This window comes from Temnothorax americanus, unplaced genomic scaffold, assembly GCF_048541705.1.
Source record: "Temnothorax americanus isolate GAGA-0224 unplaced genomic scaffold, ASM4854170v1 Scaffold24, whole genome shotgun sequence".
NCBI lineage: Eukaryota > Metazoa > Arthropoda > Insecta > Hymenoptera > Formicidae > Temnothorax > Temnothorax americanus.
Window position 1 is genome coordinate 3,003,375 of NW_027509381.1, and position 23,576 is coordinate 3,026,950.

At 41.9% G+C, this 23,576-nt stretch overlaps 6 protein-coding genes across 9 annotated transcripts; 4 read left to right on the forward strand and 2 right to left on the reverse strand.

Annotated features, from left to right (window-relative positions):
* The first annotated feature begins 791 nt into the window (after positions 1 to 791).
* On the forward strand, positions 792 to 3,294 carry LOC143898668 (zinc finger CCCH domain-containing protein 15 homolog). Its single transcript, XM_077408295.1, has 7 exons — positions 792 to 983; positions 1,154 to 1,361; positions 1,455 to 1,696; positions 1,800 to 2,003; positions 2,091 to 2,265; positions 2,348 to 2,545; positions 2,820 to 3,294. The coding sequence occupies exons 1-7, from the start codon at positions 912 to 914 to the stop codon at positions 2,927 to 2,929; spliced, it is 1,209 nt and encodes a 402-aa protein (XP_077264421.1). The 5' UTR covers positions 792 to 911; the 3' UTR covers positions 2,930 to 3,294.
* A 1,686-nt stretch (positions 3,295 to 4,980) lies between these two features.
* On the forward strand, positions 4,981 to 8,810 carry Cmtr1 (Cap methyltransferase 1). Of its 2 annotated transcripts, XM_077408331.1 has the most exons (5): positions 4,981 to 5,152; positions 5,363 to 5,435; positions 5,524 to 7,603; positions 7,989 to 8,492; positions 8,639 to 8,810. In XM_077408331.1, the coding sequence occupies exons 3-4, from the start codon at positions 5,664 to 5,666 to the stop codon at positions 8,476 to 8,478; spliced, it is 2,430 nt and encodes an 809-aa protein (XP_077264457.1). In that variant the 5' UTR covers positions 4,981 to 5,152; positions 5,363 to 5,435; positions 5,524 to 5,663; the 3' UTR covers positions 8,479 to 8,492; positions 8,639 to 8,810. The 2 variants fall into 2 exon arrangements, with proteins under 2 accessions (XP_077264457.1, XP_077264455.1); XM_077408329.1 differs by having other exon boundaries at positions 7,989 to 8,810.
* A 2,144-nt stretch (positions 8,811 to 10,954) lies between these two features.
* Naa60 (N-alpha-acetyltransferase 60) lies at positions 10,955 to 12,760 on the reverse strand. The gene is made up of 2 exons (XM_077408339.1): positions 12,060 to 12,760; positions 10,955 to 11,605 (listed from the first exon to the last, which is right to left on the reverse strand). The coding sequence occupies exons 1-2, from the start codon at positions 12,439 to 12,441 to the stop codon at positions 11,028 to 11,030; spliced, it is 960 nt and encodes a 319-aa protein (XP_077264465.1). The 5' UTR covers positions 12,442 to 12,760; the 3' UTR covers positions 10,955 to 11,027.
* A 229-nt stretch (positions 12,761 to 12,989) lies between these two features.
* LOC143898692 (tether containing UBX domain for GLUT4) lies at positions 12,990 to 15,666 on the forward strand. Of its 3 annotated transcripts, XM_077408335.1 has the most exons (7): positions 12,990 to 13,298; positions 13,423 to 13,478; positions 13,585 to 13,834; positions 13,977 to 14,432; positions 14,508 to 14,865; positions 14,976 to 15,141; positions 15,215 to 15,666. In XM_077408335.1, the coding sequence occupies exons 1-7, from the start codon at positions 13,212 to 13,214 to the stop codon at positions 15,381 to 15,383; spliced, it is 1,542 nt and encodes a 513-aa protein (XP_077264461.1). In that variant the 5' UTR covers positions 12,990 to 13,211; the 3' UTR covers positions 15,384 to 15,666. The 3 variants fall into 3 exon arrangements, with proteins under 3 accessions (XP_077264461.1, XP_077264460.1, XP_077264462.1); XM_077408334.1 differs by having other exon boundaries at positions 13,977 to 14,865; XM_077408336.1 differs by having other exon boundaries at positions 13,252 to 13,339; positions 13,977 to 14,865.
* A 29-nt stretch (positions 15,667 to 15,695) lies between these two features.
* On the reverse strand, positions 15,696 to 18,582 carry Ecd (ecdysoneless cell cycle regulator). Its single transcript, XM_077408333.1, has 5 exons — positions 18,096 to 18,582; positions 17,521 to 18,014; positions 16,922 to 17,429; positions 16,587 to 16,782; positions 15,696 to 16,494 (listed from the first exon to the last, which is right to left on the reverse strand). The coding sequence occupies exons 1-5, from the start codon at positions 18,367 to 18,369 to the stop codon at positions 16,068 to 16,070; spliced, it is 1,899 nt and encodes a 632-aa protein (XP_077264459.1). The 5' UTR covers positions 18,370 to 18,582; the 3' UTR covers positions 15,696 to 16,067.
* Positions 18,583 to 18,719: 137 nt separating this feature from the next.
* Oxt (Xylosyltransferase oxt) lies at positions 18,720 to 22,989 on the forward strand. The gene is made up of 7 exons (XM_077408328.1): positions 18,720 to 19,148; positions 19,595 to 20,076; positions 20,154 to 20,296; positions 20,368 to 20,534; positions 20,787 to 21,168; positions 21,323 to 22,263; positions 22,354 to 22,989. Exons 1-7 carry the CDS (start codon positions 18,939 to 18,941, stop codon positions 22,810 to 22,812), a joined length of 2,784 nt encoding a protein of 927 aa, XP_077264454.1. The 5' UTR covers positions 18,720 to 18,938; the 3' UTR covers positions 22,813 to 22,989.
* Positions 22,990 to 23,576: the final 587 nt, after the last annotated feature.

Sequence of the window (23,576 nt, forward strand, 5' to 3'; positions counted from 1 at the left end):
AAAACTGACACATTATCATAAATATTAACAATTATACAATTAAAGGTGCCTTTTCATGCTGACGCTCGACGCTCGACGCTCGATTTGGGCGTCAAACTTGATCACGTGATAGGTCACGTGATAGTCTTTTTAATTCCAGCGTCAAATGGCAAAAAGGTGCGAATTCATGGGACGCTCGTTTCAGCGTATCGCGAAATCACGTGATTTCGCGCTGACGCTAGCGTCAAGCAAAGAAAGCTGGGGCCCAATTCTCTAACGATAAACGTATGCGTAAACTCTGCTCTAACAGAAAAGCTGCAAACTTATTGGCTAAAAACTGTGCGATAGCTAATCACGTTGCAGCCTTTCTGTTAAAGTAGAGTTTGCGCATACGTTTCTCGTTAGAGAATCGGGCCCGGATTTTCTCAGCTTTAGCGTCAAAGCCAAAGCAGCGCAAAGACGCCGAAATTTTGACGCTGTTTTCCTTTTCATGAATTTCAATTGACGCCGACGTCACGTGTGGTCATGCGACCTTCTTGCTGCTGAAAATGAGCGTCGAGCGTCAGCATGAAAAGGCACCTAAAGCAAAAGCTCAACCACAGTAATTTTGACGCTGTTTTCCTTTTCATGAATTTCAATTGACGCCGGCGTCAATTGTGGTCATGCGACCTTCTTGCCGCTGAAAATGAGCGTCGAGCGTCGGCATGAAAAGGCACCTTTATAATTAATTTTTCATTTCTAGGAAATTTCATCGCGCGAAGTTTGTCATCTCGATCCAAAATAACGTGGTGTCCGTGGTGGATTGCGTCTGGTTTCTGGTTTCAGTTTCAGTTCAGTACGGTGGATTCGGAGGAGAGTGGAGTCATCATTGAAATTTCTCGGTGGGTTTTAGGCGTTTTCTGTCACCGAGGTGAGGTGCTCGAGTTGACAGAATGCCACCGAAAAAGGTGCCGGCGGCGCCGAGCAAGAAAACGGAGCAAAAGAAGAAGGAAAAGGTTATTGAGGTACGCGAGATGTAAGACACTCCTTGCCTCTAATCAAAACCTTTAAGATTCCACATGTTTCCTAAATGAACTATGCGGATACTGATCAATTTATGCCACATTATTTATCAACGCGTGCTCACGTACGAAGCGTGACTTCTCCAAGATCTGAACCTTTTTTCTGCTTTAAGGACAAGACTTTCGGTATAAAAAACAAGAAAGGTGCCAAGCAACAGAAGTTTATTCAGCAAGTGGAGAAGCAGGTAAAATCGGGCGGCGTAAATCCTCGCAAACTCGATGATCCAAATGCCAAGAAGTTGGAGAAGGAGAAGAAGCTGAAGGAACAGAAGGAACTAGCTCTTATTTTTAAGCCCGTTCAAACGCAAAAGATAGAAAAAGGTATCGAGTACATCCACGCGATAGTCAGAAGCTATTAAATAACGGATAATCTTTAAGTAAGAAAATACTACTGTGACGAAACAATTTCCGCAGGCATAGACCCCAAGTCTGTCGTGTGCGCGTTTTTTAAACAGGGGCAATGTACAAAAGGAGATAAGTGTAAATTCTCGCATGATTTGAGCATCGAGCGAAAAGCTGAGAAACGATCTTTATATTGTGATATGAGAGACGACGACGATAAGGAGGGGGATACGATGGATAAGTGGGACGAGGATAAACTGAAAGAGGTTGTGGAAAAGAAACATGGTGGTGGCAATCGTCCAACTACCGACATTGTACGCTGTATAAATTAATATTTATAATAATCTGATCAAGAAAATCATTCAAGCTCTTACTCAAGTAACGAGAATTAATGAAATAAGACGCTTTTTTCGCTAGATATGCAAACACTTCTTAGAAGCAGTGGAGAAATCAAAATATGGTTGGTTCTGGGAATGTCCGTCTGGTCAAAAATGTATCTACAGGCATGCTTTACCTCCTGGATTTGTCTTGAAGAAAGATAAGAAAAAGGAGGACAAAAAGGATGAAATCTCCTTGGAGGATCTAATAGAAACGGAAAGGGCCAATTTGGGACCTAATCAGGTACGAAAACACTGTACATGAAATATATATAAATTTTTGACGCCACAATGTTGATTACATTTTCCACGTAACAAATATTTTCAACAGACCAAGATAACACTAGAGACATTTTTGGCTTGGAAGAAGAGAAAGTTGAAAGAGAAACAGGAGCAGGCGATCAAGGATGAGGAGAAAAAGAGGAGCGATTATAAAGCTGGACGTCAAGTCGGTATATCGGGAAGAGAAATGTTTTACTTCAATCCAGAGCTTGCGGCAGGAGATGGTAAGATCTCGTGTTACGACTCGCTAAAATTTCTCATAGAATTTATGATTTAATTAGTATATACCGATAATAAATGTTACAGGTATCGATGAAGGAGATGAAGCGATATCTAGTTATGCTCGTGAAGAAGAAGATGATTTTGAAGATGTACAGTATAGAGAACTTGATACGGATCGTCTTGCTTTTGAAGCTAGTGAAATCGATATTAACGGTATCACAGTGGCAGCTGAGGATCGGTTAAAGGCCAGCAATGCCACCGATAACAATAAAGATACTACAGGTTACATCAATTTTTACTACATCAATTACATCATTTAACGTTAACACGCTTATAGTCCGCTAATAGAATACTTAAAATTCAGAAGCGTATAAGTGATTCAGATTATCTTAGATTTATATTAATATAATATACTTACGGATTAATATATAAATCTCTATGAATTGTATATAACTATAAATAATATATATATATATATATATTATTAAATGCGGACAATAAACGTATTAATTATTATACTACTCGTTTGATAATTAACACACGATTTCTATTGCAGTAACTGTGGACGAGGGTGCTGTTGCCGTAGCTATTAACGAAAATCTTTTCGTGGAGGAGGACCTGGAGGGTTTGGAGGAAGAATTGGGGGACCTGGACTTGGAGGAGTAAGCCAGATGTCCCGATCGTGACTCTCCTCACCACTGTCCCTCCTCCTTGTGTTTTATTCTTTTAAATACGTATCACTCGGATAACCATTAAGCCTCAAGTGTGATGCATTTGTATATTGTACATATCGCATCGTATTCACATAAATATTGTATTTGTGTACTCGAGCATGTATACAGAAACTTGACGTCGCGCAAACAAGTGATACACCAGAACTCAAACTCGACACCATCACTCCGATTAAAATCAAGTTTGTCTTTTTATAACGTCAAGTTTATCCGATGATTACTTACGAATATCAGGATGCTTAATGTTAAACATTAAATCATGTACATTATTTTTGTAATATCGACATATGATGGCATTTACGTCCGATACACAATTATTATACGAAGACTTCTCTCTCCCCCCTTTTTTCTCTAATTAAAATTTCTAGCCGCCAGAAACGTGAGAAAAGAAATGAAATATGCAGTCTAGTCAAGAAGTTGTCCGACCACAATACATCAAAATGATAGGAATAATAGGAAAACACCAAAATACTGATAGCACAACGTTATATTCTATATTAAAATATACTTTTATGAAAATATTTTTATAAAACTATAATTTTTTCTTAGTCTCCACAGCAGAGACTGTAGAACGTCAAAGCATTTTCCTTAAGTCGTGATGTATCATCTGAAATTAACGCATTTATTTAAACGAGTTTAAGTCAATATTGTATATTATCCCTGTCTGGAAATATTGGCCATGTTCAGCAGACACAACTGTTGAGTGTCGTCTTATCAACACGCTACGTTGATTTGTTGGGTCTAAAAGTAAGAGCCAATCACGTTCGATTGCTACTGAGCTGTTTGTTCTGCTGAACGCGCCCATTATATTTATAAAGTACAGATTTCAAAATTGGATTCCACAATTTTGAATCGTTAGTGTTTAATCTAACTCAATCTTATAACAATAATATCATGAATTTTTATAAATTATAATATTTACAATTTATTAATATATTTATACAAACACACTATATATTAAAATATATTAAATAAGTAATTACTTGAGAAGAAAATTAGCTTAAAAATGTAGTCTCCGTATAAAATCCATTTTTACATTACAAAAAGCTTTATAAATAAATATAGAAAAATTTAGGCCGGTATCCATAGTCGAATCTTATATTTAAGTCCGTCTTAAGTACGATTATCTTAAGATGCCATTAACCAATCACAGAGCCGTATTAGCATCTTACGGTCTTGAAATAAGATCTGATTATGAATACCGACCTTAGATTTTAGAGCTCCTCATTTGAACATCCGCCATTTTCGGTCTAATTATCGGATGACGCTTTTCAAGAACATTCAAATCACTTTAGTACCTATGCAGTTTATTAAAATATAAAAATAAATTTATTCAATAGTTTATATATATAAATATATGATTATGGGTATATATAATAAATAAATTATTAAAAAATAACAGTGTTCTTTTTCGTAGAACTTCCTGAACTGGTGTGCACACTAGTGCAATAAGTTAGGGCCCGGACACACGAGTTAATGCGTGGTCTATTTTCTTATGCTGCGTTCCCACTATACGCGTCGCGCGTCGCGTCACGACGCCGCGTCAAGAGTTATCCAATCAAAACGTTTCATTTTACGACGTCATTTCCGACAAGATCTTGCGTCGGAAATGACGTCATAAAATAAACGTTTTGATTGGATAACTCATGACGCGGCGTCGTGACGCGACGCGCGACGCGTATAGTGGGAACGCAGCATTACGGCCTTACGATTATGACTTAAAAATTTGTTACGTGCAATGGCCTTAAGAGTGAGATTAATCGATCGATTAGATTAAATCACTTTGGTGAAACCGGGCCCTAAAGGTGAAATTTCATGGGCAGTGAAAAGTAGCATTAGATCGTACTGATTGGCTACAAAATAAGTTCTCGAGTTTCTAGAACTTCTCTATTTTATAGCCAATCAGTACGATCTGCAGGATCTGCTGCTGCTTTTCACTGCCCATGAAATTTTATCTCAAGAGTTTGTAGGCCCTGATGGTAATTAGTAATTACTGTTCTTCGGCTGTACTGTTTCGTAGTATTGTGATTTGAAACGAAGGGATATTATTATAAAAGAAAAAGACATTAGCAGTGTGAATAAAAATTGCAGCCAAATAACAAATCGCGATAGATTTTGTTATTGTTTATATCTCAGCAGGCACATATTCCATCAAAATGTACGTTTATTAAAAATGCTTTTAAACAGACATATGTGTAAGCTTTATTTCACAATTTTCAATCTTTTTTTTTTTTTGCCGCTACAAAGTGTATCTTTTCACTGCACAATTGATATATATTTGGCTGAAATGTAAAATTATACGCGTGATTATTTTTATATTATTATTTCCTTTAATAGTTATTTCTAATAAACGATTTTTACTTTATAGGTTAGGAAAAGAGAACTTGGTTAGAAAACATTTATGTTTTGAAGACGTTAGATGTCCATGGACGACGTAGACGGTACGTATCTTCACTTTTTTTGTCTTTTTCTTTTTTATATATTTAATTCCAAAAGAGCAGATTTTATAACTGAATTGTTGTCTTTTAGGTACTGACATCAGTATAAGTTCCGACGATACTGTTTAATCGGAAACGTCGCAGTTAAATTACAATAAAGATTCCGAGTACAAATATAATCTTTTGAATCACTTTGGCTATTTGGTTGTCGATTTCACGAAATTAGACAATATGGAGTACGAAAAGCAGAACGGGCTCTTCGACGTTTTTTGCGAACAGTCGAATAAAAGGATGAAATTGAACAGCGGAGAAGCGTTCAGCACTGACGTACCTTCGGGAGAAGAGTATATCGAAGAAAATGAAACATCAGATGACGCAAATGTCGATGGCAATGAAAGTAATGTATCCCAGAAGGTGCAGCAGATGATGAAAAAAATGGGATACAAGCCGGGTAAAGGTCTTGGAAAGGATGACCAGGGTCGCGTAGACCCAGTAGAAGCAGTTACGCAACACGGTCGAAGAGGATTTGGGCATCTTGTGCCAGGTCTCAAGGAAGCGAGTCTCAAGTGGAATCCCGAAGAAGAAGAGGTAAAGGCTATAGAAGATATCGACTGGTTGCGAAACGTACGTTCCGGCACACCCCTAGCCGAGGATCTGTGGGAATGGATGAAGTTGGGGCCGAAAAAGTTAAGTATAGACGACGAGACCATGTTTTGCAATCCGGAGATTCTCAGGCAGATCATAAATTCTAAAACCATATTTGACAAATTGGACAAGGTGGAGATGCGTAAAGCGAGAACTCGTTCAAATCCGTACGAAACGATACGCACTGTCAACTTTTTGAATCGCGCCGCTGTCAAGATGGCGAACATAGACAGAGCGTGCGAATTCATGTTTACGGATCCGAAGAGCTTGGATCCGAACGAGCTGCTGTACTTCGCGGATGTGTGCGCCGGTCCGGGTGGCTTCAGCGAATACGTTCTCTCTCGGAAGAAGTGGCACGCCAAAGGATTTGGATTTACCTTGAAGAACGAAAATGACTTTACACTGGACGAGTTCTTTGCTGGCCCGTGCGAGACTTTCCATCCGTTCTACGGCGCAAAAGACAACGGTGATGTATTCGACGCGCAGAATCAAGAGGACTTTAGATTGCTGGTGATGAAGCATACCAATGGTAAAGGCGTACATTTCATGATGTCAGACGGAGGATTCTCGGTGGAGGGTCGAGAAAATATACAGGAGATTCTATCGAAGCAATTATATCTATGCCAGTGTCTAGTGGCACTGATGATAGTGAGACCAGGAGGACATTTCGTTACGAAGCTGTTCGATTTGTTTACGCCTTTTAGCGCCGGGCTTGTCTATCTGATGTACAAGTGTTTCGACAGTATTTCCATTTTCAAGCCCAATACCTCCAGGCCAGCTAATTCGGAACGTTACTTAATATGCAAGAGGAAAAAAGTTGATACACAAGCGACGATCGATTATCTCTCTCACGTTAATCGTTTGCTTTCAATGAACGACGAGAACAACGACGTAATTGAACTGGTGCCTCTCGACGTATTGGAAGCGGACGCGGAGTTTGTCGGATACCTGAGAAATTCTAACGATATTTTGGGAAGGAAACAGATAGTAAATCTTCTAAAAATCGCGGCATTTTGCGAAGATCCGACATTGATTGAGCGTAAGCAAGCGGACATGCGGAAGGAGTGCCTCAAGTATTGGAACTTGCCGGACAAAACTAGAGTAAGGCCCCCAATGACAAAGCCGCAAGACAAGGCACAGGAGATATTGAGCGGCTCCATAACGTTACTCGGTTGCGACGCAACGAAATTGAAGAACGACAACATACACAGTACGCTATTAAAAACAGGCGAACCGTATGACTGGTATTGCATGCCGTGCGGTACAGGCCCAAACATCGAGGAAGACAAAATAGCAACGTTTTACTTAGGTCTAGGAAGAAGAAAAGTATACCGATACGCAAAAGGCAAATGGGAATCGGTAGGAGACGCAAAGATCGAATTACCGTCCAACACACTTGTATACGCTGAACTGGTATACGAAGCAAAGTGGAATGGAAAGTTTATCTCGAAGACACGCGCGTTACACATTTTGGATACTTATATGCTCGGCGGAGAAGATATAAGCAAGCTGTACATATCTCATAGGTATAAATACATCTATAGTACAAAATTGTAAAATATTAGTAATACGATTTATAATATTGATATTGTAATAGTATTAGTATATTCTTATGCATACATTACTTAGAAATATGCAAATTAATTAAATACGGATCAAATTGAAAGTAACATGCAACATAATGGTTTCTCCACAATATACGCGTATTAACGAATAATATTGCAAAGTCATAGTTCTTGTACATTGTAGCACAAATGTGAATATATATCTGTTAAAGATATAAATATAGTATATTGTGGAGTAGATTGATTTAAACTTAAATATATTAATATAAATTCAAGGGAATTACTGTGAATAATCATGTGCTACTTATATAACTAACATTTTAATGTGTAATATTGGATATTTCAGGTACGAACTGACGAAAAAGTTTTGCGACGCGCTATGGAAGCCAGTCCCGAACGATTGCATTTGCATTCGTGCCAAAGAAAGGTTCCTGCTAAAGCCAGATATACAGAAGAAATTGCAAGTCACGCAACGTCGCGCGCTGAAGCTGCCCCTCGCATACGGGTTCGCAAAGAGTCCTCTGGAATATGACGACGAGACTGATGCGAACGAACCTGTATACGCAGCGTTTAACAGTGTGATGTTCCTGCGAAGTATTGCGTCTCCATGGGCACGTCACATTAGCCGAAGGACCGGTGAATTTTATGTTTTTAATTTAGTTACCCGACAAACCGAGTATGAAGTTCGAGATAATGCGAACAACAGGCCGGCTAAAGCCGAGGCAAATTTCGTTCAAGCGTTTAAAGAACGAGTTGTCTGGAATTGGCCGAATGAATCTACTACATTGACTATGGATGTTTTTTCTCAAATGTTAAATTCATCGAAGCGTACTTAGCTTATAGTACAAATGTGCGTATATATTCGTTGTACATACTGTAAAGTTACATTTGTGCGTGTATATAGTTTGTATATATAAATCGTCAAAATTTTTGACAACAATACAAAAAATTAAACCGAATAAATTTATATAATTAATTTTACGGTATTATTTTCAGCTCTGTCCGTGCGCTTGTGGATTACTTGTGAAAGATGAAAGCGATAGCGAAGTTTCCATTAATCCAATGCCTATAGTTTATTTCATTATTATTTATGAAATTATTATTTATGAAATTATTTCGCGTCAAACTATAATTTACGTAAACTATAATACAATTATTTGGACAAGTGTCAAGTGTCTGAGTCAATTTTTTTATTTAAAAAAATATATATATTAGTCCGATGAGAGCAAGCGTGGCGTAGCAGACAGCGCACTGGTCTGCTAAACCAAAGATCTCAGATTCGAATCCAGTCCTGGTAGAAGCAAAATAAATCAATTGTATCGCTTGTCTCTCCTCCTCGACGGAATGGCAGCCCGTCAGGAGTATCCCTTGCCTAGAAGAAACCCCCTCTACCTTGCCGTTCGGATTCGGCGTGAAAACTGTAGATCCCATATCCCATGTGCTTGTGTACAACCTGCGTGCGCACCACAAGCACACGACTTTGGGGGAGAGACGTAAGTCCGACTCGGACTGTTGCGCCATTAAATTGAATTGAATTGACATTAGTCCGATAGTCACAGAAACTTGTCATTGTCTACTGTGACTGATCAGACGTTTCTAGTCATTAAACGAAAGAGAATTCTTACACAATTACTAAATACATATCGCTTATTGGTGCTTGAACGGCATTTCAATGTAAATTATTAGGACACTGCAAAAGATCAGGAAGATTTTATATAACACATGCTAATATAACTAATTTACATAATTTTATATAAATTGATTCAAGTTTATATCCATTCGATTTTCATCAATTTTAGTAATGTAGATAGCAAGCAATCCAACAATATAAACAATAAACGCGTAAAATGAAAATATATATAGATATAGACTATGCGCAACGTTTTTGTGTAAATTCAGTAATCTAACTATATTTGTAATTGTAAAAATGTATTTATATCTTTCTCAAAAACATTTGTGAAAAATTTACACAAAACGTATGTGTATATACTTAGAAAATTGCATAATATTTGTTTTCACGAATTGCTTTAAATAAAAATCTTGTTTTTTTTACACGTATTAGAATAATTACTTTTCGTGTAAATATTAAGGGAAAAAAGGACTGAATATAAGAACGTGAAATATAAATACAGGTGCGAAATTATAGGTATGTACACAACATACAAATGTACGTTATATTAAAAACGATCCTAACTGTATATAAAATAGTATATTAAGGCTGTGTTCGCATAAAATTATTAACTTGCACAAACATTACATTTTTTCTTGAATAACAATTTCTTATAATAAAAAATACTTATTTTAAGAAAGTACTTAGAGAATTATATGAGAATTATATACATAATATATTCAGAATTGTATAACTATTTTTAAAAACTACCGATAGATTTTTACTCATAAGGTATCTATTAACACAATGTCCATTATACGCATGCGTTAAAATGCATAGCGGAATGCACGTATTAAAAAAATGTTGACGCAGTATCGCAACTGTATATAGCTAGTTTATGCTTTTTTTGCGCGTTTTTTCAAGCAATTTCTCTGGTATATATAAATACATTCCACTGAAGTTCAAAATAATCAATCAGGATAAATCACCATTTTTACTCTCATTATTTCATGTTAATATATTAAGTATTTATTTAATATACAAAATATGTACATTTATACATATATAATACAGTCGATGGCAGCAGAGGTATACAAAGTATGAATCGTAACGATGCAGTCTTTTTTAAATCAAAGATCAAAATTTGCTCTAGGATTTTCGGTCCCCAAATTTCTATGACAGCAGAAACTTGAAGATTAAAAATCTTATAAATTTTCCATACATATGTCTTAAATTAGATAAAATTATAATACACGATTTTTTTATTTAAAAAAATAGCGAAATGTAATTATCTTAAATTTTGTGCCTTCGTTAAAATTAACAATGATTTAATATTATAATGTTTAGAAACGATGGAAGAGAGATACATTAGATACTAATATGCAACGTATTTCAACTTAATTATTTTTGGCAGTTACATACGAACTATAATAATACTATTACAATAGTATTATAACGGTATGTATTTAACAACTAGCCATCCTTGGTAACAGAAGTTGTGCTAGGATACTCTGAAGCCTTGCTGCCCAAACTTTAGACAACTTTGAATATTTGTTCGCGTTACATAAATCGATCGTAGATCCAACGTCCATTTCTATCTTTCCATTAGTAACAGGACTACGTAATAATAAAATCATATGGCCGTACCATGGCTATCCGCTTGAACCTGTCATAACGTCAACCAACTTATGGCACTTTACACGCTTCATAACATCTCTAGAGAATCCAAAAGAAGAAAATAAATATATAATGGAACATAATAAATCACAAAATGTATCATCTGTGGTAAGATAGAACGGTGGTTGCCCATAAGAGACGTTGCCAAATCCATCGTGGTACCCTGCACGGCACGAGGTTGGTCATCGCGCCGGCCAAGTGACGAACCCAGTCCCAGATGCCCCAGGGCGCGTGTCCGCCGTTAACGTAAAGAACATATGTAAAACCGTCCTTACACTTTCCCCGGATCGAGTAATAATACGGAAGGAAGCTGTGCAACCGAAAGTGACACCTCTGATAAAACAATATAGCGGGAGCGTTGCTGGAGAGCACGTGTAGGAAGACTGCCTTTACGGAGGAACGTTCGGGTGCGGTGACGTGGGCGAGTAGCTGTTCCAGCAGCAACGAGGCTATGCCGTTTCTCCTATACGCGCGACGTACCCCTAAACTGAGTATATAACCCACTAGACAATTCTTTCCCAGGCTGGAGCACAAGATGCCGCGATCCTCCTTGTTCAACCTGGCGTAAGGCTTTATCTCCGCGACGATCAGCCCTATTATTACTCCACCGTATACCGCCGCGAGCGCGTAAAACCTCGACGAGCTCGTGATGTCTTCGTACCACGAATTTGGATAATCTGTGCAGATAGAAATTGATCATTGGTTCTATTTTATTAATAGTTTAAAAGTAACATTTTTTGTATTATATTATTGATTTATAGCAAATTGTCACGTACAAATAGAAAAAATGCCGCTTGATATGTTTTTCATAAAAGAAGATATACATGTTTCTACGAGATACTATAAATAATTCAATTTTAAAATTTAACGACGCTATATCTCAGCAATTGAAAAGCATTTAAATATTAATAGACACATATATCTCTTTTAGTATCTAAAGATTTGCTCGCAACGTTTATTTTGAAACTTGAGATATATGTGTATTTCGTGTAGTTTCCGTATCGTCTCGATGCGACAAACTTTTTCTCCTCGGGCACAAAAGCGTATCTTTCTTCTCATCTTCTCCCAATTATTTACATCTTCGTCGGACAAAGGGAAAGACATGAGAATTACGCTAACTCCAGCTCTCACCTATGGGGAACCAGTCTTGGCAGAGGGAGCGCACCTCCTCCAGGTCATCGGGGCAGAGGAAACGCAGCTGCACCTCACCCAGGACGCACAACGGCACCGTGACCGCCGATGTCGTCACCGTGACCGCCGGCGTCGTCGCGGAGGTGGTCGTCGTCGGGCCGCCGCCGCCGCCGCCGCCGCCGCCGCCGCTGCCGCTGCCGCCGCCGATGGTGGTGGTGGTGCTGATCGAGCAGTTCCTCGCGACGGTCTCATCCGCGGTGTACGGGGCGGGTTGCTTTACGTCGGGCAGCCCGACGTCGCTCGCGGCGACGGCGCCGCCGGGCTCGCTGTCGTCGATCTCCGGCTGGATCACCGGCAGATACCGGTTAAAGGGCACGACCATCGCGCGGCGACTCGCCTGGCCTCACCTCGTCTCGGCTCGTCATTTGTGCGTCGCTGCGGGTCGGGTCGAACGGTGGCGATGAGACGTCAGGCGGCGACGGCGACGCGTCGATCGTCGCTTCGGTCCGTCACTCGTAGTAAACACACGGCCTAGCTGTAGTCCTTCTCCGTTCGCCTTTTATTGTCGGTGCGCGCAATGCCGCCGCGCGAGCGCGAGCGCGACGGACGGGCGCGGGCAGGCCGTGTGCGACGGCCGACGACACGCGTTCGTTGTTTCTCCGCGCCTCCCGGCTCCCCCCGCCCCCGAGTAAACGACCCTCTGCCTGCGGGGGCACGTGCAGGTCGGCCACACACGAACCCTCCGACCTCCGAGGCTCCCCTGGACTCTTGCCAACGTATACGGCGCGATCCGAATCGCGCGCAAGCGCCAATAAAGGCTTGGCTTGTCAATCGGGACTCCGGAGTCCGGAGTCCGGGAGGATGAGTAGTCGATCGACAAATATAGCTGTTTCTGACAATCTCAAATCAAAGCGACTGTCTTCACGGTCAAAACAAATCTCTTTACGATCGAATCCCTTTTCGCGTCTCTTTTTCTTTTGTCGTCGATGAACACGGGGCTTTAAGCGACAGCTCGCGGTGGTGGACACGTGGAGTGTCCGCGCGAGCGAGTTGCTTTGCTCCGAATCAGCTGTTGACTTCGCGTCTTCGCGACGGCCGAGCCACACTTCGTTCCACGGCGGCTCTTCCAACTTCCAAGTTTCGCTGATCACCATGGCGGCGAACAAGACCGTCGTCGTCCTCGCGCCGAACGGTCGTCGGCAGAACGTGAGGGTTACGATTAACACGACGATCCTGCAGGTGAGTTCGATGGGGATTTAACGCGACGTTCGCGTGTTCGTGTAAGTTCAATCGTAACCCGGAAAAAGTAACCGGTAGAGCGTTTTTCTCGACGCGGGTCTTCGAACGATGGATTCTCTTGCAGGTTCTGGAGGAGGTGTGCCAGAAGCAGGGCTACAACGCCGACGACTATGACATCAAGTGAGCACGACACTCGGAGAAACTTGGACTTTCCAACAATATGATATATAATTTCCGCGATACGCCGTGTACATTACACACATCGATCGCTCGCTACTGTTTACAGACACAATCGTCAGATACTAGATCCTAACGCGATATTCCGCTTCGCCGGTTTGCCGAATAACGTTCAGCTGGAGATGGTGGCCTGTACGAGGGTGCGCTCGGCGTCGAACGTCACGATCGGCATCCAGCCGGAGGACGGGGAGAGAATGTTGCGCGAGTTTCCGCCCGACACGACGCTGGCTCGGGCGTTGATGGATATGTATCCCGACGCTGACCTCGAGAGAGCTGTGTTGATCTACATGCATCGTGAAGTACGTATATACCATATGTGCATATGTACGGTACACCTGCGCGCAACGTAGAAACTGACGTTGACGCGATACGTAATTACGTTTATGACGCATAAGCGTGCGAATGAAAGACTGAAGGTACATGCCGAATGTTTCCCTACAGGTATGCGGCAGAGAAGCGTTAGAGAAAACGACGTTGAAGTCGCTGGGACTCAACGGCGGAAAGGCAATATTGAGACTGATGTATCGTGACCGCGAACAGTTAAAAACTCAGGCACACGTATCTGCTCCTTTGCTTCCAAAGACAGCCGCGACGGCGGACGATTCGACAAGCGATAAGGATCATTTGGATCGCCAAAGGCTACCATCGTCCACGCTGCATTGTAATAAGAATGATGTTAATTTATCGAAAAGTGTGTCGAAAATAGGAAATCAAAAAGAGTCGGAAGAAGATGTAAAAATGGATACGAAAGATGAAGTAAATGCGTTCGGTAATGAGAAACGAGAGAGAAGTATATCTAAGATAAGGGAAAGTCATGCCATTGCGTCCAACCGTGAGGATCAGCGTATTGCAGGAACATGCGCAAAAGTCGAGGAAAACGCGTATGAAATTAAGTTTGTAAGGTGTAATTGTGCATACGTGTGCAATCGCATTCGCGTGACGGATTTAGTTATCGAGGATCACGTGTTACAGTTAGGGGAAAGAAACGCTCTGGTGTTCAATCAAGCCGGGACTCAAGCGCTGCCGAGGGACGAATTGCCGGACAGCTTCTTCGATCTTGATCTGCACGACGCGAAGGCACTCTTGCGAGATGCCAAGCGTCGTAGAGAGCAGCTCGAGGACGCTCCGCTTCTGACGGAGACGCAGCGTCAGCTGGATCGGGACAAGCGCGTTCTGGACCGATTGAACAAGTATCGTCGCACCGTGATTCGCGTACAATTTCCCGATCAGTTCGTTCTTCAGGGTTTATTCGGACCGCTGGAGACTATCCAAACCGTTAAGAACTTCGTCAAAAACTACTTGGACGATCCGGATTGCGAATTCACTATCTGTGAGTGAACGACGTACAATTATCACGTTTATTTTTTATGCAAAAGGCGAACATGTGTATTGGTTCTTGTCAATGATAAAATTTTATTACTCCTTTCGTTTTCTCGCCAGATACTAGCCCACCAAGGCATATCTTAAACTCCGACGCACGACTGATAGACGAAAATCTTGTTCCCTCTGCTATCGTTTACTATTCTGGACAATCGTTGCTAAAGTCGAGTGTAAAAGCAAAATTGACAGATCCCAGAGCCGCTGGTATCGAAGCCGTGAAATCTAGGTAAAGTATACTGATCGCGTCGCTCGATGTAGAGATTATCTCGCTAAATTTTTTTTATATACCTCATCTACAGGACTGCTACGATGCGGAAAGAACAAGATCCAACTACTGGAAGTAATAGAGGCACGGTTGTCGAGAGCAATCATGTCACTCCAGGACCGAGTGGTAGCGGTAAATCATCGTCATCGTCATCTCAGAATGAAAACAAGACACCAAAATGGTTCAAACAGACATTCAAATAATCGATTACCCAATAGCACCGAAAGGTGATTCCTTAAATTTTAATATAAACATGCCATACGGGATTCTTATGAAGATCCATGTATACGCGAGCAGGAACGCGTATACTTGTGTGTCGTCATACGTATTCCTCCAACAAGTCTTAATAAAATATAAAATCTGTACACAACAAACGTCCGTGTTTCTCATTATTCTAATTGAAATGTACAAAGCTTTACACATAAGACTCTGATGCTCAGTAAAATTAGTTACAAAAGTGAAAATAAAATGGTACATATACAAATAGGATTCTTACTATCTAACTGGCCGCGGTAATAACACCTTAAATGTTATATCTGTGTGTATATATATATATATATATATATATATATATATATATATATATGTATAATTTGTATGAAAAACAGTGATATAGCCGAGTGTGATGAAAAGTACAATTGTGAAATGTGTATCAATGGTACTAACTTCGTGATAAAGGTGCTTTGATCGATAACATTAAGTATATATTTTAAGTAATAAATGTGTAATAATAATTTGGATAGCAATGAGATTTTAGTCCATTGTCTTTTCTCCTTGGTTGAAATGGCAAATGCTTAATGTACTTTGCGGAATGAAGCGAAGGTTGTAATAACGTTTACGAATGTTAACGTGAATCGACTGTGTTAATCATCTACTATGTAGTGCCATTAACTTTGCAAGTCGGGCGGTACCGTCGTAGGCGATTGCAACTGCAGATGCATGAGCCTTCGCACGGGACCACCGATTATGTTTCCGGCCGGGCCGGAGCCGCCGGCCTCGGCTTCGATACTTTCCCGCAAACTTGCCTCTACGGGATCCGCGCTATTATTATCGTCATCCGCTACCGAATTCTCGTCTTTTACCATCTGCGACTGCAGCTGCGAGTCTAACAGCCGCATGTACTTGTCCATATCGCCGCCCTTATCCTCGTCATCGCCACCCAGCGATCCCTCCGAGCTACCATCGAACTCACCCTCTCCTCCCGGAACGACTAAGTCTAGGATGCCTCTTAACGTACTATCGAACACGTCCGCGTCGAAGTCTATTCGCGCGCCATCCTCCGCGTCTTGCATGTCATTGTCCATCGATTGCTCTCTGTAAATGAAATTGACGATTATCTCCCTTCACCGTTTTACGAATAAATCATAGCCTCCAGAATTGTCTATTCCGACAGATAAAAATCATACTCTAAGAAATGCACGCCATCAACGTCGCTGGTTTGGTTGAGAAACGTTTGCACTTTTTCTCGAAGACTTAAAGGTTCTTGATCCAATTTTTTATTAACGTTGCCCCACTGTTGGTTTAAATACACTTCTAATTGCGCCGGGTCCACATTAAGCCAGCTATCGGTATCCGCGGGACTCAACGTAGTCTCATCTTGAGCTGCGTATAGAAAATACTCAATTATAGCTAAATGTGCGATGGTTTGAGAAAATTATTTGTATGCTACTTTTTAAAAAATAGTAATTTGAATTTAATATGTAAATAGTAATCAAATTTAAATATGTAAATAACAAATTACCATGCATTTCAATGTCATTCGTCTGTATGTTCTCCCATGCTTCTAAAACTTTTTGAGCATCGCTTTCGTACAAATTCGTTAGATTGTCGAATAAAGTCGCATGCTTCAAGAAATACTCTTTCGCCGTGGACAGCAGCTTATCACGTTCCTGACTACCTTCCAACAGATCTCTAAAGTAACCGTTCGCCTCTAAACGAGCTAGGTAAGCGTTGAAAGCTGGTTCGTTCAGCTTTAACTTTTCAGCGTCGTCGGAAACGTCCGACTGTTCTTTGATACGTTTTCTACGTTCCTCATTGGCTCGAGCTACTAACATCTCTAAACCGCATGCTATTTTAACTCCGAGAACATGAGCATTGTATTTTGAGCAAGTCGCAGGTGGGATGTTCCAACCTGTTTTTGGATCACCGGTATAACGACAGTGCTTCGCCATCGCGTACAAACACTTGGTCATTTTAACATTGACCATTGTTCGTTGCTCGGGAGGGAAATACCTCATGGCGCGACAAACCTATAAATATACGGTAGTATTAACAGGTATAATATATACATATAAAATCGATTATACACATGAAAAAAAGATTAAATCAATTCAATTGTACTTTGCGTTCAAATGGATCCGAATGGCAGATAGTTCTAATCACTGAAGATACGAGTCTTGGTTCTAGACGAAGTATAGAGGCCGCCTTCTCCGGAAGGTACGCCCTCGCCTTGTGCTTCCTCTTCCGAATCTCATCGGGATAGATGCCGAGTCGCTTTTGCAACACAAGCTGCACCTTCTCGGACATCTTAGAGATATGTGGCTTGCCGTGTATATTATTTAGCAAATTGGGAAACGACGTTCCCCTCTCTCTAATAACATGAATATCACCGTTATGAACGAACACTCTGTCCTGACACGTCTCGGGACTGGCCCAGAGCGGCAGGACATTAGCGGCTTCTATCAGCAGAAACTCTCCGTCCGAGTCCACTACTCTGGCGATCAATCCATCGAAGACTTTGGTGAGCCTAAATATCAGGAACACCGTCAGCCACTCGTCGCCTATATCCTCGTCGAAACGCAGACTCGCGTAGATATGGGGCAAGGTATGATGATCTAGCAAAAGTTGATCGATTATTGATTATTGGATCGTTTTCAAGGACTACAGCTGCAAACAAGTCGAAATAAAGTATTCACCTTCCTCCACCGCCGATCCCTCGAGGGTTCGGTTCAGCAGCATCGCCCGCTTGGTTCTAGGACGGAATGTTAAGCTGTCGCTGTGCCAGATGTGATCGGCGACGAACTGGGCGATTTCCTCGTTGTACTTGGCGACCTCCTCGCTCAGCCGGGCTTCCGTCACCGCGTCCGGCTCGGCCGCGTAGCAGAACTTGGGATAGAGGAAACATTCCATGATATCCTCCTCCTTGGTCTTGCTCGTGAGCATCGCATTTGCCATTTTCTGACGTCGCATCTGAAATCCCCCCGCGAAGACCGCGATTTCCTCCTAGAGCCTATACGTCACCGCGTTCACCAGGTCGGCTCGGAGCAGTCGCGCGATTGCCTCACGGCGGCTCGCCTGCCATGGGCGTTCCTCGTGGATGACCGCATAGACCGATAAAAAGCGTGACTGAAGTTGTTTACTGCATTAATGAGGCGCGGACCATAACCTCACAGAGGCGACCGCCGTCCGCCGTCGAATCGACGCAGCCGCGGACAGTAGGCACGCGCTCTGTCTGTGACGCGCGAGTCTAAACCCTGACCTAACCTATAACCGCGACGACCGCGACCTAACCTCCGTGCTCAATCATTCGGGAGCGGGGAGATGCCGTCTGACAACTCCGACACGATCGCGTCGCAGTACTCGCGTAACTCGCATTCGGTGCATTTGTGCGAGGTGCTTACGATGGGGCGCGACGTGGGGCGCACGAGTGTAGACGCGCGTTCGGTTCTCCGCTGAGGGACACGGGCGGGGATACGTGAATTAAGGTTCGTGACGGGATAGAGTCGTTCAGCCTCGATGGGCCCGGCTTCCTCGGTCGCATGCCGCGGTCAACGGTAATCGCGAGCGAGCCTCGGAGAACGATGCCGAATGTCAGGAACCACCCGGGCGGTCGGCATCGGGGCTGCTTGCGCAAGTACCGGCTGGTCTTCGCCTTTGGCATAATCATGCTGTGCGTCCAAGTCTATCTGCACACGTATTTCGGTCTGGTCAATGACAAAAGCAAGTCTAGCCGGCTGTCGTCCGGAGAGGTAAGCTGCCTAACCTTCCCTTGGAAGATAATTACACGTTATATGGGTCGGTTTTCTATTGCTGAACTGCCCGCACCGGTCGAAGAACCGTACATGTACATTGAGGCGTGAGAAACGTACGCGTGTAACATTTCTCACTTTAGTCTGCGTACAGTTCTCGAACTAGTGCAGCCAATGCAGCGATAGAAAACAGACCCAATAATAGATAATAACGACAGATAATGATAGATAATAATGATATATGATGACAGATAATGGCTGCGGTCCACTTGACGCTACAAATACTTCGGAGCGTTCTTCTTCTCCTTCTTTCTTCATTGAAAGAAAAGAGAAGAGAAACGCTTCGAAACATTTGTAGCGTCAAGTGGATCGCAGCCGATGATAGATAACAACGACAGGAGCATTTGCCAATTCGTCACTCACTGGTGCTTTCCGCCAACTCGCAGGGCGGTTCTTCCCAACCTGAGGAGGATGAGGGCCTGCCGAAAGGCTTACGTCGACTGAAACTTCCGCCCGACAAGCAGGCAAACTCGAACAAGCAAACTCACGCGCAGTCCCAGCTAAGAAATCGCACCGCCAGAATTAAGCTAGATCGCAAATCATTGAATTTCACACCTGCGTGCGATGTTACGGTCCGGGAGGCGGTGAGCGCCGTAACGCGTGCCCAGAGTCAAGCGTGCAAGCAACGCATTGTCAATGCGACGTGCCTTAGCCAGCAGGGTTTGTTGTACCCGGAAAGAGTACAATCTTTGTGTCCCCATTCTCCAGGTTTTAGAGGCATCCCGATCAACTTGGGCTGCTTCAAGGACGATAAAACACTGAGAGCGCTCTCCGGTTATTATCACGTCTTTAAAGGGAACAACACGCCCGAGCGTTGCGCTTATATGTGTCTTCAATCGGGATTTCCGTACGCCGGCACAGAGTACTCGTTAGTGTCCGATGCGATTGAAATACAAATATGCTACGATAATTCTTTCGAAACGCGTCACGGACCTGTGATTTTAGGATGGAATGTTTCTGCGGAATGGAACAGCCGCTACAGACGAAACGGTTACCAGATTCCAGCTGCAACATGAAATGTTCCGGCAATCCGAAACAGACGTGCGGTGGTTATTTGACTATTAATATATATTCAACTGGAATTCAAAGTACGCGAATACAAGTGAATACACGCAGACAGCTGTGGGATTATTAATTAATTCGTTTCGTCTTTCGACAGGATTTAAGGCTCAAGAGGCGAGAAACTCGAGTTTAAAAAATGAACTCGAGCAACCTGTGCGAATAGCTTATCTGCTGACGGTGAATGGCAGAGCGAGTCGGCAAGTGAAACGACTTATCAGTATTTTGTATCGTTCCTCGCATTTTTTTTATATCCACGTTGACGCGGTAAGTGCGACAATCGAGGCGACAATATAAAAGAAAATAATTATTAACTCTAATTTGGATAAGATAAAGATATTGAGTAATTACATCGTGAAGCAGAAATTTCTCAAAATTACACATTTCTACTTAAACTCTACTTTCAGATCTGTAGTAGTTTCCAAAATTGTTTCTATTATAAACTTATTACACACTGAAGAGAACAATAGATTAATAAATAGATTAATATTGTTTCGAACAAATTGTTAATTTTTTCAGAGGCAAGATTATTTATATCGCGAAATGTTGGAACTGGAAAAATTGTGTAAACTAAACAATATCAAAGTGGCAAGAGGGGAGGGCTTGCGACACGCGAGTATTTGGGGCGGCGCGAGTCTTTTGACGACATTTTTGAAGTCCGCGCAACAGATGCTCGCCTATCATCAACATTGGGATTTTCTCGTAAATCTATCGGAATCCGATTTCCCTTTGAAAAGCGATAATCAGTTGACCGAGTTTCTCAGTTGGAATAAGGGTATGAATTTCGCGAAATCGCACGGAAGAGAGGTTCAGCGTTTCATAGCTAAACAGGGTTTAGACAAAACTTTTGTCGAATGCGAAGCACGCATGTGGCGAACCGGTGATCGAAAATTACCAGATGGTACGTTAAAGAATCACATATATTTTTATTCATACACAAATTTCATAAATTTTCTAGCTTTTCTATATATATATATATTTTTTTTTCAAAAATATTAAGTAATTGAATTGATTGTTTCTGTGAACATCATATATATTTTTCATAATTCTTGCAGGTATTCAAATTGACGGTGGTAGCGACTGGTTTGCTCTGAGCCGAGACTTCGTCGAGTACGTTGCCGATCCGAATCCCGATCAACTGGTAGCCAATCTATTAAAGCTGTTTAAATACACCTTACTGCCAGCCGAGTCATTCTTTCATACGGTCTTGAGAAACTCACGATTCTGCAACACTTACATAGACAATAATCTGCACATGACAAACTGGAAGAGGAAGTTGGGTTGCAAGTGTCAGTACAAGGCTGTGGTAGATTGGTGCGGATGCAGCCCGAATGATTTTAAACTCGAGGACTTTAACCGGCTGCGAAACACGGTCGATCGCAATATATTCTTTGCCCGTAAATTCGAACCTGTCATCGATCACCGAATCATAGACCGCGTGGAGGAATGGCTGTATCCCGACCGAACGAACAAAACGACTAGATCGTGGGGCTACAACGCTTACTGGCAAAGCCTGTATCATCGCGCGGACTTGAGTCCACTGCCGGACGACGCGTTGTTAACGCTCTCGTACTCCTTGGCGAGATTGGTTTACCGCAAGCTGAACGTAAATCACAAAAATGTCCGCCTATTAGAAAATACCGCGTACTTCCGCGATAATCGTTTCGCTGGTATACTAATTCTGGCGGAGAACAAAGAAGAATACTCCGACGGTCGCGCGAGACGCGTGGAAGCTTTGATCTCGATGCGACACAACTTTTCTGCCAGTAGATTATGGTCAGGAAAAATACGAAGTCTCTCCGTTAGCACGGATTACGATCAAAAGGAGCAGACGTTTAGAAACTTGATGGGCAGCATGGGGCCGTACTCGACTCCAATCTTGGCTTACGAGTTCGACCCGGGTGTTACGATACCGCAGAACGTATCGATCCTATGGATCGATCCGCATGGCCGCCTCGCCGACGTGAATTATCTCCTGCTCGAAGAGATGACCTTGGTGATTATCATACGCAACGCCAAACTTTTTCTTACAGAATTTTCTCATCTCGCAACCGGATATCATGTAACTTCTCGTACGTCTTTTCAGGTGGGACACGTTAAGCCGCAGCTAAACGAGCAACTAGCCGTTGGTACTTGGCGACTGTTATTAGTTGCCGACACTCAACTGATGGCAAAATTAAAATTCTTGGTAAATCCGTTATCCTACTGGAAGACGAAGAAGATAGATTTGGACAAGGCGAAGGAGATATTGGACGGTCCGAACGCCGTCTATCGCATCACGGAGGAGATGAATAAAAGCTGGTCGAAAATAGCGAAAGCGGCGATGGCGAACGAGCCGATTACGCACAGTCGGAACAGGATCGGTGAGGACCTCGACGATTGGTTGGACAGATCGGTATACGAGCACTACGAGATCGGCGAGGTATGCGACGCCGACGATGAGATTCGGTCCGAATCGAAGCTACAAAAGTGTCTCGACACCCCTTGGAGCTCTTTGAGCCCCGATTCAAAGGCTGATACTCGTAACCTATGTCAAAACTACTGATTAATTATTTTACCAACTACGTGCCATTTTCGCCCGTTTTGAAACCTATCGTACGTGTATAAAGATTGCAAGACGTCTTTTAGATATTTTTATATCGATTAAAAACTGTACATATATATACTTCATATTTATAAGAAAAAAATGGTATATATATATATATATATATATATAAATATATGTATACATAAATTTTTGCTATATGTTGTGCGCGATTAATATTTCTGTCGCATATTTTCACATTAAAGATTAATGGATTATATTGATAAGGTGGGGATGAGTGTCGTTTTCTTTATATCTTAAGAAAGTACCGAGAGATATATTCCGAAGAACTTTTGGAGTACTTTTTTGCTCAACGATAACAGCAACAAAAATAACAGTTACAGTTGACTGCCTCTTCGATTGTGATCCAGGCCTAAAAATTAATTCACACGTTTTTTCGTAACTCGTGCTTCGCAGGTGTGCGTGTTCGGCTTACGTCACGTGCCATTTTTTATTTTTTTATTCATTTATTTATTTATTTAGATGCCTGTGTGTGCGGAAATTCGTTCATTCATAATTGTTGGAAAAACCGAAAATATCTAATATCGCACATTTATCATTTATTTCAATTCGACTCGAAAAGTTTCTATCGCGAACGTAAACCGTATTGGGTGTTTATAAACAACGATCCAAGAAAAGAATATATAAAAAAAAATTGCACGCAATTTTTTTTTTAAACAATCGATCGCGCTTTATTACTCGGGTTTGTATCAACAACATGGCGC

Bases quoted from the DNA above. Each gene is read 5' to 3' on its own strand.
- LOC143898668 (XM_077408295.1), top strand. From the start codon at position 912: ATGCCACCGAAAAAGGTGCCGGCGGCGCCGAGCAAGAAAACGGAGCAA. The intron at 1,362-1,454 runs GTATCGAGTACA...CAATTTCCGCAG, and splicing joins AACGCAAAAGATAGAAAAAG to GCATAGACCCCAAGTCTGTC. The intron at 1,697-1,799 runs GTACGCTGTATA...TTTTTTCGCTAG, and splicing joins ATCGTCCAACTACCGACATT to ATATGCAAACACTTCTTAGA.
- Cmtr1 (XM_077408329.1), top strand. From the start codon at position 5,664: ATGGAGTACGAAAAGCAGAACGGGCTCTTCGACGTTTTTTGCGAACAG. The intron at 7,604-7,988 runs GTATAAATACAT...TGGATATTTCAG, and splicing joins AAGCTGTACATATCTCATAG to GTACGAACTGACGAAAAAGT.
- Naa60 (XM_077408339.1), bottom strand. From the start codon at position 12,441: ATGGTCGTGCCCTTTAACCGGTATCTGCCGGTGATCCAGCCGGAGATC. The intron at 11,606-12,059 runs GTGAGAGCTGGA...CTATCTGCACAG, and splicing joins CCAAGACTGGTTCCCCATAG to ATTATCCAAATTCGTGGTAC.
- LOC143898692 (XM_077408334.1), top strand. From the start codon at position 13,212: ATGGCGGCGAACAAGACCGTCGTCGTCCTCGCGCCGAACGGTCGTCGG. The intron at 13,479-13,584 runs GTGAGCACGACA...TACTGTTTACAG, and splicing joins GCCGACGACTATGACATCAA to ACACAATCGTCAGATACTAG. The intron at 13,835-13,976 runs GTACGTATATAC...GTTTCCCTACAG, and splicing joins TGATCTACATGCATCGTGAA to GTATGCGGCAGAGAAGCGTT.
- Ecd (XM_077408333.1), bottom strand. From the start codon at position 18,369: ATGCGACGTCAGAAAATGGCAAATGCGATGCTCACGAGCAAGACCAAG. The intron at 17,430-17,520 runs GTACAATTGAAT...GTATATTTATAG, and splicing joins CGGATCCATTTGAACGCAAA to GTTTGTCGCGCCATGAGGTA. The intron at 16,495-16,586 runs GTATGATTTTTA...TTTCATTTACAG, and splicing joins GATGGCGTGCATTTCTTAGA to AGAGCAATCGATGGACAATG.
- Oxt (XM_077408328.1), top strand. From the start codon at position 18,939: ATGCCGCGGTCAACGGTAATCGCGAGCGAGCCTCGGAGAACGATGCCG. The intron at 20,535-20,786 runs GTAAGTGCGACA...TAATTTTTTCAG, and splicing joins TTTATATCCACGTTGACGCG to AGGCAAGATTATTTATATCG. The intron at 21,169-21,322 runs GTACGTTAAAGA...TAATTCTTGCAG, and splicing joins TGATCGAAAATTACCAGATG to GTATTCAAATTGACGGTGGT.